The sequence below is a fragment of the Podarcis filfolensis genome, assembly GCF_964270895.1.
Source record: "Podarcis filfolensis genome assembly, chromosome: 9".
Taxonomy (NCBI): domain Eukaryota; kingdom Metazoa; phylum Chordata; class Lepidosauria; order Squamata; family Lacertidae; genus Podarcis; species Podarcis filfolensis.
In genome coordinates, this window is record NC_139610.1 from 23,619,859 (window position 1) to 23,632,603 (window position 12,745).

The following is a 12,745-nucleotide window of genomic DNA, read 5'->3' on the forward strand; positions in this document are numbered from 1 at the left end:
TGGTGGCATCATAGAGTTGATAGTGAGATCTAGCTAGCAAAAACTGCTTCGATTCACCACAGTGGCAGTCCATCCAGGGTAGTCGCAGGCACACAGATCAACCCAGATAATCAGGACTTCGAATACACAGTTTCTGTTTGCCTCGAGGGGGGAGTTGTTGCTGCTTTTTTTAAAAAAAGAAAAGCTTTAGGTGTCAGACCTGATAGCCAAGACGTTATCAAATGAAAGAAAAAGTGAGAGACGCTTAGGAATTCCTTTCGTGGTGTCTGTTTTGGAAACTTATGGTGCCATAGGAAGCAGCATATGTAAAGCTGGCCTTTATTTCAACATATAGACCAGCTTTTGAGGGCATGGGAGGAGAAATTGAGCTGTTTCTGCTTTGTTCCTGAGGGGAAAACAAATCTCTCTTCCTAAGCTGGAAGATTTGCTTAGGGGAGTGCTACTTCATGCACAAAAAAAGAGTGCAGTATGGGGATTTAGGCTGGATCAGCTTGGTCACGTGATCTGGCAATCCAGAACGGGATCCTACAGTAGGATCTCAATTTATGCTGATTTTACTTATGTGGCTGCAGCTTTACGCTGATCACCAATAAATGAATAGAAAGGGGGCTAGAGAACCTTGCATACCAGGCTCTGGGGGCTCTCGCGAGATCTTGTGAGGCTGATCTTATGGGATCTCAAGACAGCCTTGTGAGTTCTTCCAGGATCCTCCAGAACCCTTGTTTAACCGCCCAAAATGTAGTAAGCAAGGCAGATGACTTAAAAGCTCTTAAAAGGGTTACCAGGCAGTGGCAGGCAGGCTTGTGAAATCTCAGGCAGCGGGTATGGCAACAGGGACTGTTCTGACTTGCCCCTGATGAACGGGGTTTGGATCTTGTGTAACTTTATGCCAGCTTCTTGTGCATAGGATTGCTCCTTAATACTGCAGCAATTGTATCGGATCAGTGTAGCTTGCAAAAGGGTCTTATAATTTTTGCCTCCATCCTACCTAAAAGTGGCCAAGGATGGATATAACCAGCAAGAGTTTGATTGTTCCCTACCAGAATCTTAGTGGCAGGTGCCTTTATTAACCCGAAACGTTTTTGAGCAGAAAATATTTCTCTTGGAATTTAAGGAATATTTGTAAACAAATTTTAAATTCTTGCTTTGTATACAAACTAAGACTTGGGGGAAACTTTTTAAAAGTACCAATTTTGTTTTGCATGTCATCTTACCCGCCAGTTGTCTTTGGGTTGGTTGGTTGGTTGGTTTGTCTGGCTGCCCAGTTTAGTCAATACATTTACAACCCAACCAGTCAGTAGAGCATCTCAGGGTTGTGGGTTCGAACCACACATTGTGCAAAAGATGCCTGCATTGCAGCAGGTTGGACTAGATGACCCTCGTGGTCCCTTCCCGCTCTACCGTTCCATGCATATTTCCTCAGAAGTAAATCCTGCAGGGTTTTTCTGGGGTTTACTCCTAGATAACACTGCATAAGATAGCAGCCTTAATCACTTAAAAATATTTTAGGGCTGTAAACCCAATAAATAACAGTATGTGATAAGAAAGGAAGTTGTAGAAAATTGCTACTGGCAGCTGGGTGTTTTGTTTTGTTTGTTTAAAAATTAACTCTCTAACATGGGAAGCTTTTATGATTTTCCATTCTGAGATAAATGAAGCTTCAACTATTTATGAGCCTAATTGACTTTCAGAGAAGATCAGGCCTGAAGCTGGTTGCTGCCATATTTCCTCCCCCCGCCCATATTTTGCTCCTACCTGACCCCCTCTGCACTGGCCCATATGTTTCTCTAAGAGCATAATTAGGAATTGTTCCAAAATAATGGAACAGGCCCCAGTTATGCTGCTGGAATTAATATCATGGAAGACCACCATTGTTATACTTGAAAGGTCATGTAGATTTTCCAGCAAAGATCCACCCATTGTTTACTAGATCCTTGATGGCTTCTGTTCATGGATCTTTGCTAGAAAAAAAAATACAGATTTACACTTCCAGAGTAATGTTATCTTCTCCATGGAAAGTCTTCCTGTAGCATTGCCATGAAGGAGAAGGAAAGGCTTCATAAATGGTGGTTGTGCCTGCCTTAAGCAGACATGGTGAACTTTCGTCAGGCAGGCAGCTATGTTTACTTCTGGGCAACCTGGGGGTCATGTGACAGTGCTGGGCAGGGTTAGAGACAAAAGTGAGCCAAGCAATATTTGTGACATATCTGGGGACTACTTTCTACACATGCAATGAATGCATGATCAGCATCTAAGGGCACATTCTGTCCAGACAAAAGTACCTCAGGAACATAAGAAATAGGTCTGGAAAGAGAGAGTGTGGCCTGAGAAGAATCCCAGAAGCTTGAAGGGCCAAATTAGGTCCTGAGGCTGCCCACCTGTGGTCTTAGCTGAGACTGATATGAGGGAAAGGTATAGAGAGGGAGCAAGACTAGGGGGATATATGAGATCAGGTCTCTCTCAGATGCTCAGACCAGCAAATATGCCCAACCATGAAACCTTTAAATGGCCCAAGGTCCCATATTTGGGGGCCAAACTACACAGTGCATAAATTGCATTACTTACAAGCCACATCAAGGGGTTTAGGCTGTGTACTTATCATACCTTTAAAGCACCCACCCCACCCCCAAGGAACTGTATTTCCCCCCTCATAGACAGCAATAGCAGGGTGCAGGTTGGGAGCTCCAGTTGCCAACTGCAGTGCAGGGGCAGGTCAGATTTCCATTAGGAGCATGACTAAAACTGCCCACAGAGAGGCCCTCAAATACTGTTTCCTGGGCAGAACCCCCATTAGATGTCTGGCTGCCATTTTCAGATGCCCTGTGTGGGTTTGAGTCCTTTCAGCTGCGTCTCCAATAGCTGGCACAGTTGGCATTCTGTGTCGTAGTTTAAAAGGGAGCAAAAATATCCTTTTCTCTTCTTTCTTTTGCACCACCTTTCTGTTGGAATTAACTTAAATTTCCATTAAGTTCTGACTTGGGACCTTGGGAGAGGTGCAGTACAACCAAGGCTCCTGAGGGGTCAACTGGAGCTTTTTATTTTCTTCAGCTAATCCAAGTTTTTTACCTGTCAGCCTTCGTCTGTATCCTGGAACCAGAACCCAAATTAATTAGACGTGTTGGCATGCTTGATAAGAAAACAGAGCATGTAACTCAACGATCTGCACGTATTCCCTTTCTCCTGGCCTCCAGTGCATACTTGTGAATGACTGTAGCCTGCCAAATGGTATATTTTCAAGGAGCGAAGTGCAAAGAATATATATACTTGGAGCAAATAAGCGGTATGTAAACCGAGTCACTCGTAAATGCCGTGGAGACCTCCAGTCTTCCTCCACTTTTAACCTGGGTAGCGAACGTGTGGTTGAGCAAATGTAAAACAATGTGCCACTTGTTCTCAGGGTTTAGGTTTGTCGGTATTATTTACACGATGCAAAAAGGTTGGGTATTGGCTTCACTAAGTATTTCAGTCTGAAAAATTGTGGTATCAAAAGCGAAATGATTTGTTGAATGCTACTCATTTTTATTTGGAAGTTTTCAGTGGTGTTAATTTAGCCGGCCTTATCTAATTTTTAAAAATACATACATACTTTTGCCAAGGTTTCTTTTTGCAAAGAAGTTACAAGCCAGCAATTCTGACCCAACCCAGGTACCCCAAAAGACAATGAAAAGCACCTCTTTTACTTTTGTAGCTCTGTGAAAGCACTGCGCTGGCACCAATGCATAGCTCTGGATTGCAGCCATTAAGCACGTTGAAAATTTAAGGTGTCACTTCAGGAGTAGTGTACTTAAGCAGTAGAATTAAGCTGTGAAAATATACAATGAAATCAAAACTTGAAATAATAGCACTTGGGAAATAATTTCTATTTCTCCAAGGTCACTGCTGAATATATGCATATTTTTGAAGCACAGTTTCTCTCTTTTTTAAAAAATTGAATAGGAGGGGAAAACATTTTGCTTTGCACATCTCAACTATGAATTGTCTTCTCTTTATCTTCCAGAGATTGAGGCCAAAGAGGCTTGTGATTGGCTGCGGGCAGCAGGGTTTCCACAATACGCTCAGCTATATGAAGGTAAGCAACAGTGCTGCTTTCTGTGTCATTACTCCTCTAAAGTGATTTAGGCCCATCGCTGTTATTTCCAAATAAGATAGATCAGCCTATCTCTCTCTGCATCTTTCTAACATATTCTCTCCCAACTCCCATCAGCCCCTGTTAACGGGACCACTAGTCAGGGATGGTGGGAGTTACAGGCCAAAGCATTTGGAGGGCACCCAGCTGGGGAAAGGAAGGACAGATCTTAGGTAGGTAAGTAAGAGGCAGAATCAGGGAGCTGAATTCACTGCACAGGTGCACATAGGTGCATTTTTTCAATGCATCTGACACAAGTTAAATCTGTTGGTACTGTGTCCCAACAGATTTGCCAGAACACTTCGGCATCACTTCTTCCCCCCAGCTGTTCGTTATAACTACATAGTGATAGTTCATTATTTAGTGGTGGAAGTTACAGCAGTGCGAAGCATGTTCTTGATGAGCGATTGAGACAGGCTTTAATTGGCAGCTGCTCTGGCAACCGGTGGCGCTAATAGCACTTGCAGAGACAACACTTGGCTATGCTTTTGTTTATCTGTTTAGCAACTGAGTTTCCTTCTATTATGTTATTCACATTTGGTACTGACACAGAGCCAAGAAAAGTCCTTTAAAAAAAAAAGAAAATCAGCATGCAGGATAGCTCTTGCTATTGTCCAACTCCTTTGTTCAAAATCCTATATTTGGACAAGTTTGGTTTTCTTGAACACTTTGATTCCTTTTCTCTGCCAAGGTGCACAATCTCTAGGAAGCCTTTCTCTAATGTAAGGATGTGCACACATACTAAACCTCTTCGTTATTATTTTCATAATTTATATAAATAAAAAGCTCCCCCATCAAACCTAGTTTCATGGTTCCATTGCCACGCATGGCATTTCTAGCTAGCTAGCTTGTGGTCAGTCTGAGAGGCTGATGACTCACCAAGGCAAACAGAGCCCACAATTCATGGCTTGTGGCTCCCAAGGTGCCTTGTTTTTGTGGTTCTGGAAGCATAAACAGGAGGTTTCTTGAGTCCCCCCCCCCCCCGAAGGAACCATATGTGGCTTGGTGAGTTGGAAGTCATGCAAGCCTGCCTTAGAACTTCAGTAGAGAGGGCTGAAACTTTTTGTCTGAATGTACATGGTCTGGTTATAATGATTTGTGCCTAAAGACATAATATTTTTATAGGAATGTTCCTGTAAGCATTGTCAGTGATGCAAAATTGAGAAGGTCCATTTGGCGGTGCCACATTTTGGCCTCACACAGGGCGCCGTATTATGAAAGATTACCAAAGTCCGTTCCTGGATGGAGAACCTCTGTTGGGATGTTGTTGGACTCCTATCATCCCTTGCCATTTGCCATGCTGGATGCAGTTAATGGGAGTTGGAATCCAGAAGCATCTGCAGTGCCACAGACTGCCCATTTTTACACCATGTCAATGCTAACTTCCCATTTAAGAAGAAGAAGAATTTATTTTACCCTGCCCATCTGGCTGGGTTTCCCCAGCCACTCTGGGCAGCTCCCAACCAAATAATCATAATCACAGTAAAGCGATCAAACATTAAACACCTCCCAAAACAGGGCTGCCTTCAGATGTCTTCTAAAAGTCAGATAGTTGTTTATTTCCTTGACATCTGATGGACAGGTGCCACTACCAAGAAGGCCCTCTGCCTGGTTCTGTATAACCTCACTTTTCGCAGTGAAGGAACCACCAGAAGGCTCTCGGAGCTGGACCTCAGTGTCCGGGCTGAATGATGGGCGTGGAGACGCTCCTTCAGGTATACTGGGCAGAGGCCATTTAGGGCTTTAAAGGTCAGCACCAACACTTTGAATTGTGCTCAGAAACGTACTGGGAGCCAATGTAGGTCTTTCAGGATCGGTGTTCTATGGTCTCGGTGGTGGGCCACCCCTAAAGTCAAAAGATTGTCCCTTCACATGATAGAAATCATCATACCAATTCTCGGCATGCAGGAGCCGCAAGAGAGACCTTGATCCGCATCAGGTAAAAGTTTACACAATAGAGTATTCATGCTTGTCAAGCATGGGGCCTGGGGGGAAAGCCCGCCTGAGATGTCCTACATAGAACCATTCGCTGTAGCGGTGGGGAGTTCTGGCTGTGTGAGGAATGTGACATCGACCCATCTGCCGGTTCAGGAATCTGTAGAGAGTGGCAAAAAAAAATTGTCTGTTTCAGTTGCAGAGCAGCTGTAGATTTCCAGACTTCAGCCACTGCTGTTGCTTCCTCCTTGCCGCCCACCCCACCCCAAGTGTTTATCTAAGACAGGTCTCCACAACCGGGAAAGCAAACACAGCCCACCAGCCGTCTATTGCGGCCTGCCAGGTGCTTGACAAGCCTCTGTTTCTGCAAACCCAGATAGGCAGCACAAACAGGAGAGGCTTATCCAGCCCTCTTGTGGACCACCAGACGTGGCGGATGGGTGGTAGGTCCCCAAAGTGCAGGCCTGGCCTGCTGCATTGTTTTCAGGGAATGGGAAACAACACGAGGCTCCTAGCAGCTTGTTTCTCCCCTCTGTTCAGTTCATAACTCTTCATAACAGAGTGTCATTGTCAGTTTATCCAAAGATAGCTGCTTGGCTACTCTCAAGGCTGTGTTTTATTTCTCCACATCATTGCCTTCCAGTGCTTTTGGAATCGCTAACCTATTGCTTAAACGCAGCTCATGCCGACTCCTGGAAAGCTTCCTCAAAACGTTAAATTGTTTGTTTTAAAGTTCAGTAAGGTTTTTCTCTGCTCATGCAGTTGTGGACTTGGTTTGCTCCTCTGTGCTTTGTTCGCTCTGCCTCCGCCCCTTTTCCTTCCTGCGACACATGGGAATTTTCAGTTGCCAGTCCTGTGTGTTAAAGGTTCCATATGAGAAGCAGGCTGCTGTCACACATCCAAGGCAGTATGAAGGGAAATTTATCTTGCAGGAGCCGGTCCCTTGCCTCTGATGTCTTGGAGACAGCCAGTTGCTTTGAAATAAGTTTTATCTCTGGGAATAGCATTCTTTTTGATTGCCCATCCATCTTGATTCCTGCAGATCTGATATTTCCCATTGACATTTCTTCGGTCAAGAGAGAACATGACTTTCTGGACAGAGATGCTATTGAAGCTTTGTGCAGGTATGTGGGGGAAAGATTGCTTCAAAAAAAGGATACTTTCAAGTGGAAGGATAGGGTCAGTGCCAGTCTTTTTATTGTCTGGTTGTCAATTCCAAATATTCTCCGAAATCCAAAGCATTTGTTGCTATATATTCATCATAAATGAATGCTGGGTTCCTGTCAGGGCCGGATTTAGGTTTGATGAGGCCCTAAGCTACTGAAGGTAATGGGGCCCTTTATATGTCCAGCTGTCCTTTGTCAACAACAAATTGCTGCTGTTTTTTGTGTTGAATATATGCTATATGGTAATGTATGGACCTAATAGGTATCTAAAGCCATTTGCACATGTTGCCATGCAATCAGTCCATGCAGAATGTAGGCACCCTATATATTGTTGTTGTTTAGTCGTTTAGTCGTGTCCGACTCTTTGTGACCCCATGGACCAGAGCACGCCAGGCACTCCTGTCTTCACCCTATATATAGAAATGAGCAAACTAGTGATATTTTAGGGAGCAGGCTAGCAGGCGGGGCCCATTACTTACATCATAAGAGCCTACACAACTCAATACACTGTTGCTGTATGTAGGTTTTATTTTATTTGTTTTTATCTTACATTTTAGAAATGCACATCCAGGTTTTTTCCTTTAATTTTTTTTTGGGGGGGGGCCAAGAGAGTGGAACCCTAAGCTATAGCTTGTTTAGCTTATACGTAAATTTGGCACTGGTTCCTGTACTTGGAATACCACGGGAAGAAACCATCTTCTTGGATTCAGCTTCATGGACAGTCACCACTTCTGCCTCCAGCTAAGAATGCAAGACTTGACTGAGAACTACTGCAGGGGCGTGTTTGGGACTTGAACACTGCCACCATGGACTCAAGGCTAAATGTGTGTGATTGCACAACCTCCCTCTGAATCTCTCTTGCACCCATTCAGCCCCCAAAGCAATCAAGTTAGGGTGTGCCATTTTAAGGGGCGAAAGTTAATTTTTGCAAATTTCTTCAGTGACGAGTCTTAAAAACATGTTTTTGGATGTGAGCATGTAATGCTAAATAATAAAACCAGTCATTTTTAACAGGATACATAAATGCAGGTGTGGATTTTGCATGGTTGTCAACCCTTAAGAAAAGGAAATCATTTTTCTTTCCTTTTTTGGGAGGGCGGGTTGGGGAGAAATCTATCTGGAGAATCCTTTACTCAAGGAAACAACATTCAGAAGACATACTTATATTCTATTTGGTGAAACGAACAGTATTGACTGTCTATTGTTACCATAATGTGCAAAATGTGATTTGCAAGTTAATCCAAGGGGGTTGGTGTTTGGAAAAACTGATATTGTCAAACTGTGGTTCTGAGCTTGTAGCCTTTGTGGTTTATCTGGTGATCGCTTGCAAGACAAGAATATTTTGGGCTAAGTTTGAATGTCTCAAGGATGCATTCTAAATTTGTTTTCAGCCAAAGCAGCAGCAACAAAAGTGAAATGTTTGTAAGTCAATGGATTGACTCAGTGTATGTAGGTCTTAACATTTTTCAGAAAACCCCCATCATAAATGGATTTAGGAGTTTTTAAAAAGAAAAATCCTTTGCCTCTGTTTAATAATGTGTCTCATCAATTGCAAACAGATTGTATTTATAAGTCTAACCAAGCATTGACTCTTCATTCAGTCAAGTGTGTTACAGGACTTGATTTTGCTGCTGTAAACTTGATAGAATGAATGCACTTAGAAGGTGCTTCACAAGTTATACACAGGCATTTTGCCTTTCCTCAGCTGAAGAAAGGGCAGCAGCAGTAGTGAGTGGCGAGGTCCCAGACTGAGGGCTGGACCAGTATTTGATTTGCTGCTTTGGGTACAAGTGTCTTTTAAACTGTGAAACCAGGAGGGAACTGGGTTTATAGTGTGGCTGAGGAATGCCATTGTGTGCACTTTCCCCTTCTGTTAAGTTTGTCTTCTCCATGAAATAACAATGGTATAAATACCCCGGCTTGGATTAGGAATAATCATATACCTCAGTTTTCACCATTGCCTCTTCAGGCATTCTGTTTTCTTTTGTGATTGTCATTTACCAAGGGACAGTGGGCTCAGGCTGGCAAGCCCTGTCCCCATTGTCTTGGTCCTCTTTCCTTCCTCCCCCCCACCAAAGCTTCCTAGAAGTTTAGGATAGGGTAAAATTCTGAAGCAGGAATCTTCCCCTATTCATCGGGGGTGCCTGCATGATTTAAACACTTGATTATGCAGGATTCTAAATCACTTAACACAACGGCATGCAAACAACATGAATCTTGTGGGTTCTTGTTTTTGTCAGGATTCCAGATTTCTTCCTTTTTTTTTTCCTCTAGAAGCCAGCTTCCAGCAATCAAAGTTGCTGTGGTATTTTTTAGATTCTTAGGGTTAGTAGAAGGCAAAGTTGTTTTTTAAGCCACATGGATAAATGTTTTCGTTGTTAGGCTACAACCCTGTACCTGCTTCCTTGGGAGTTGACCCCACTGAACTGAACTGAACTTACTTTGGGTTAAATGTGTCCAGGATTGTACTGCTACGTCCATTTCAGGGCGTACCAGATTACCCCTTTAAGTGTGCACAGCTGCTAAGCAACATCCAAATACCTTGCTCAACCAACTGTTGATTTCCATGCACTTAATAAGTTAGGGAAAATGAAAATGTCCTTTAGGTAGTGCTTCTGATTGTAATGCTACCTCCAGTATCGTCATGTTGCTGGTGGTGATTCCCAAATAGTATAGCATCGATTTTGAGATCTTTACACATAATGATGTAGGAAACTGCCTTCCCTTCTTCTGCATCAGACCATGGGTCCACCTAGCCCAGTATTGGTCCATTGGCCCATCTAGCCCTACATGGACTGCTAGTGACTATCCAGGATTTCAGGCAGAGATCACTGTCACACTACTTGGGAGATACTGGGAATTGAACCTGGACCTTCTGCATACAAATGAGATGTTCTACTACTGCACTACCATCTTCCTCTTATATATGCTCTGTGTGTGTGTGTGTGTGTGTGTGTGTGTGTAGGTATATTCTGAATCAGGGTTTCCCAAACTTGGGTCTCCAGCTGTTTTTGGACTACGATTCCCATCATCCCTGACCACTGGTCCTGCTAGCTAGGGAAGATGGGAGTTGTAGTCGAAAAACAGCTGGAGACCCAAGTTTGGGAAACCCTGCTCTGAATGTTCACTCGTTGCAACTCTTAAAACTGGGATCTTAAAATTAGGCTTACTAGGTTGTGTCCTTCTTTCATTTTAAAGGGTTGTTTTGTTTAGCGTTCTGCTTTTTTTTCTGTTTGCCTTTCTGCAAAGTGTATGTTTAAACTTCTGAAGTTACCTCCAAAGAAATAGTTTTCACCGTCTCTACACTTATCTATTTCAGCTGCCTAAGGGTCTTATTTTGAGGAGCAGGCTACAGATAATCTTGGTGAAATCAAAGCTCTTATCAGGCCAGCTGGAAATATGTTTTCTCTGACAGATCAAAGTGGTTGGGCTGGTTACATGCAACAGGTTGAAACTAGATAAAACTCCATGTGGGGACCAGTGTTGTAAAATGTGCAAATGTTTATGTAAAACAAACCTGGAGATCCAAACTGGGAGATTCTTTCCCTTTTTTCCATTATTTTTAAGGAGGAAGACATGCACAAGCCATTAAGATGTTGTCCCTTAATTTAATTTGATGTATCGGAAGTTTAACTAGTTATTTTATATAATTTTTGTAAATTAAATGGAAACGTGTTTGGGGATTCCTGGAAGGGAGTCCCTGTGGGACACCTCCTGGGTTTGGAAGCAGACCTTGGTCCTCTGTACTCTCTCCTCCATTCCTCTCACTTGGAGAAGAAGTGAAAAATTGAATCAGGAGATCCTGCATTTATTTAACTCCAGGTTCCTGCTTGGCCAACATAGCCAACATTGTATTCTCCAGATGTTGTTGGACTCCCATTTCCATCAGCCCCAGCCAGCATGGCCAATGGATGATGAGAGGTTTTAGTCCATCCACATCTGGATTGGCTGCCCCTGCTCTAGACCTCTTGAGATTAAGCCCTCTTGCCCCCATATTATCTCAGTGTAGGCTCTCCTGTTCATTTTTCTCTCCAGTTGGTGAAGCATACATGTGTGACTGAATGTGGCCTGCCACAGGGCCCCTGCGACAGCTGGTTTCTCTGGTTCGCAAATGTGCCCATGGACCCAAAAAAGGTTGCCACCCGTATGCTAAACTGTAGTAGTGTTGTGTCCTAGTGGTTAATGCTGGAATTGAGCCAGGTCTCATGTACTTTGACTCCAAAGCATTGCATCTCTTGTGGTCAAGTGAAATGTTTTGGCAAAAGGTGTTTAAGGAGATAACAGAAATCACAGGGTTAAAGCTGACTGGAAATCCAGAAGTAGCATTGTTATCAATTTATGCCAGGGTGGATGGCACGCAGGCTATGAAATACTTGCTCACAAATTTATTGACAGCTGCACAAGTTATTATAGCTAGGAAGTGGAAAGGTCAAGGTGAATATCAGATGGAAGAATGGTATAAAGAGGTGTGAGCTATAGCTATTAATGATAAATTAATGTGTGCTATCAAGGTAAGACAGGGAATATGGAGGAGGAATGATTTTGAGGAGATAGGGAAGGTATTTGTACTAAGAAAACAGAAAGGGGTCAAACCATTGCAAGAGGAGCTGAAATTTTGGGAGGTTAGATAGTTACGATGGAGTGGTCTTGAGGGCGGAGTGCACATTTTTTTATATACTTTGTAACTTGTATTATTTAATAAAAAAAAATAAAAAGAAGTAGTATCTTTACTGGTAAGCTTATTTAATTAACCACTTGCACTTAAAATAACAACCCAGCAATCCTTTTTGTTTAATTTTTGTGTGTTGGTGCAAAATTATGAGAAAAATTGTACAACCTTGAGAGAGAGAAAAGTAATCTGATTTTCTTCGTTTTGGGAATAGATTAGCAGAGTTCTCCCGGAGCTATGCTGAAAATAATTGTATTACAGACTGAAAAGAACAATCTAGGCACCTGATGTGTGGGAAATTAGTTTTCTTCTTTGAGGCTTTAGCTTAGTAGGTGGGGCAGGGGGGAGGAAATGAAAACAGATTCAGTAAGCTGCACCACACAAAGACATACGGGTAGAAGGATTCCGTCTGATCTGATCAAGAAAAGAGTGATTTCCCCTCTGCCCCAGGATTTTGTATGTACAGTAATACTGATGATAAATTATAATTATTGTTGCCTGTTCCTCTGTTGCTGTAACTTCTGATCATTTAAAATGGGTGTATGCCCTGGAGAAATTAGGCTTAGAATCATAGAACTGTACAGTTGGAAGGGACCATGAGGGTCATCTAGTCCAGCCCCCTGCAATGCAGGAATCTCTTGCCCAACGTGGGGATTGAACCCACAACCCTGAGATTAAGAACCTCATGCTCTTCCTATCCCAGCTGGACTTGTTCAGATGTTACACTGAACACTGGTACAAGCTGCCTCAACACATGTGAGCAATCCTGCAAACCCTTCCACATGTTCCATTCAACGAGTGTGCAATATGTGTGCCTGCGTACGCAAATAGTTTGGCTGTTTATTCATA

At 43.0% G+C, this 12,745-nt stretch overlaps 1 protein-coding gene across 6 annotated transcripts in view; it reads left to right on the forward strand.

The window, feature by feature from the left end:
* Nucleotides 1-12,745, forward strand: part of DLC1 (DLC1 Rho GTPase activating protein) — a 241,822-nt gene that overhangs the window by 206,487 nt on the left and 22,590 nt on the right. For all 6 annotated transcript variants that reach the window (XM_083630057.1, XM_083630058.1, XM_083630059.1 and 3 more), the window contains 2 exons: nt 3,998-4,069; nt 7,104-7,185. In XM_083630057.1, the coding sequence (XP_083486183.1) occupies nt 3,998-4,069; nt 7,104-7,185 (154 nt within the window). The remainder of the gene's footprint in view (nt 1-3,997; nt 4,070-7,103; nt 7,186-12,745) is intronic.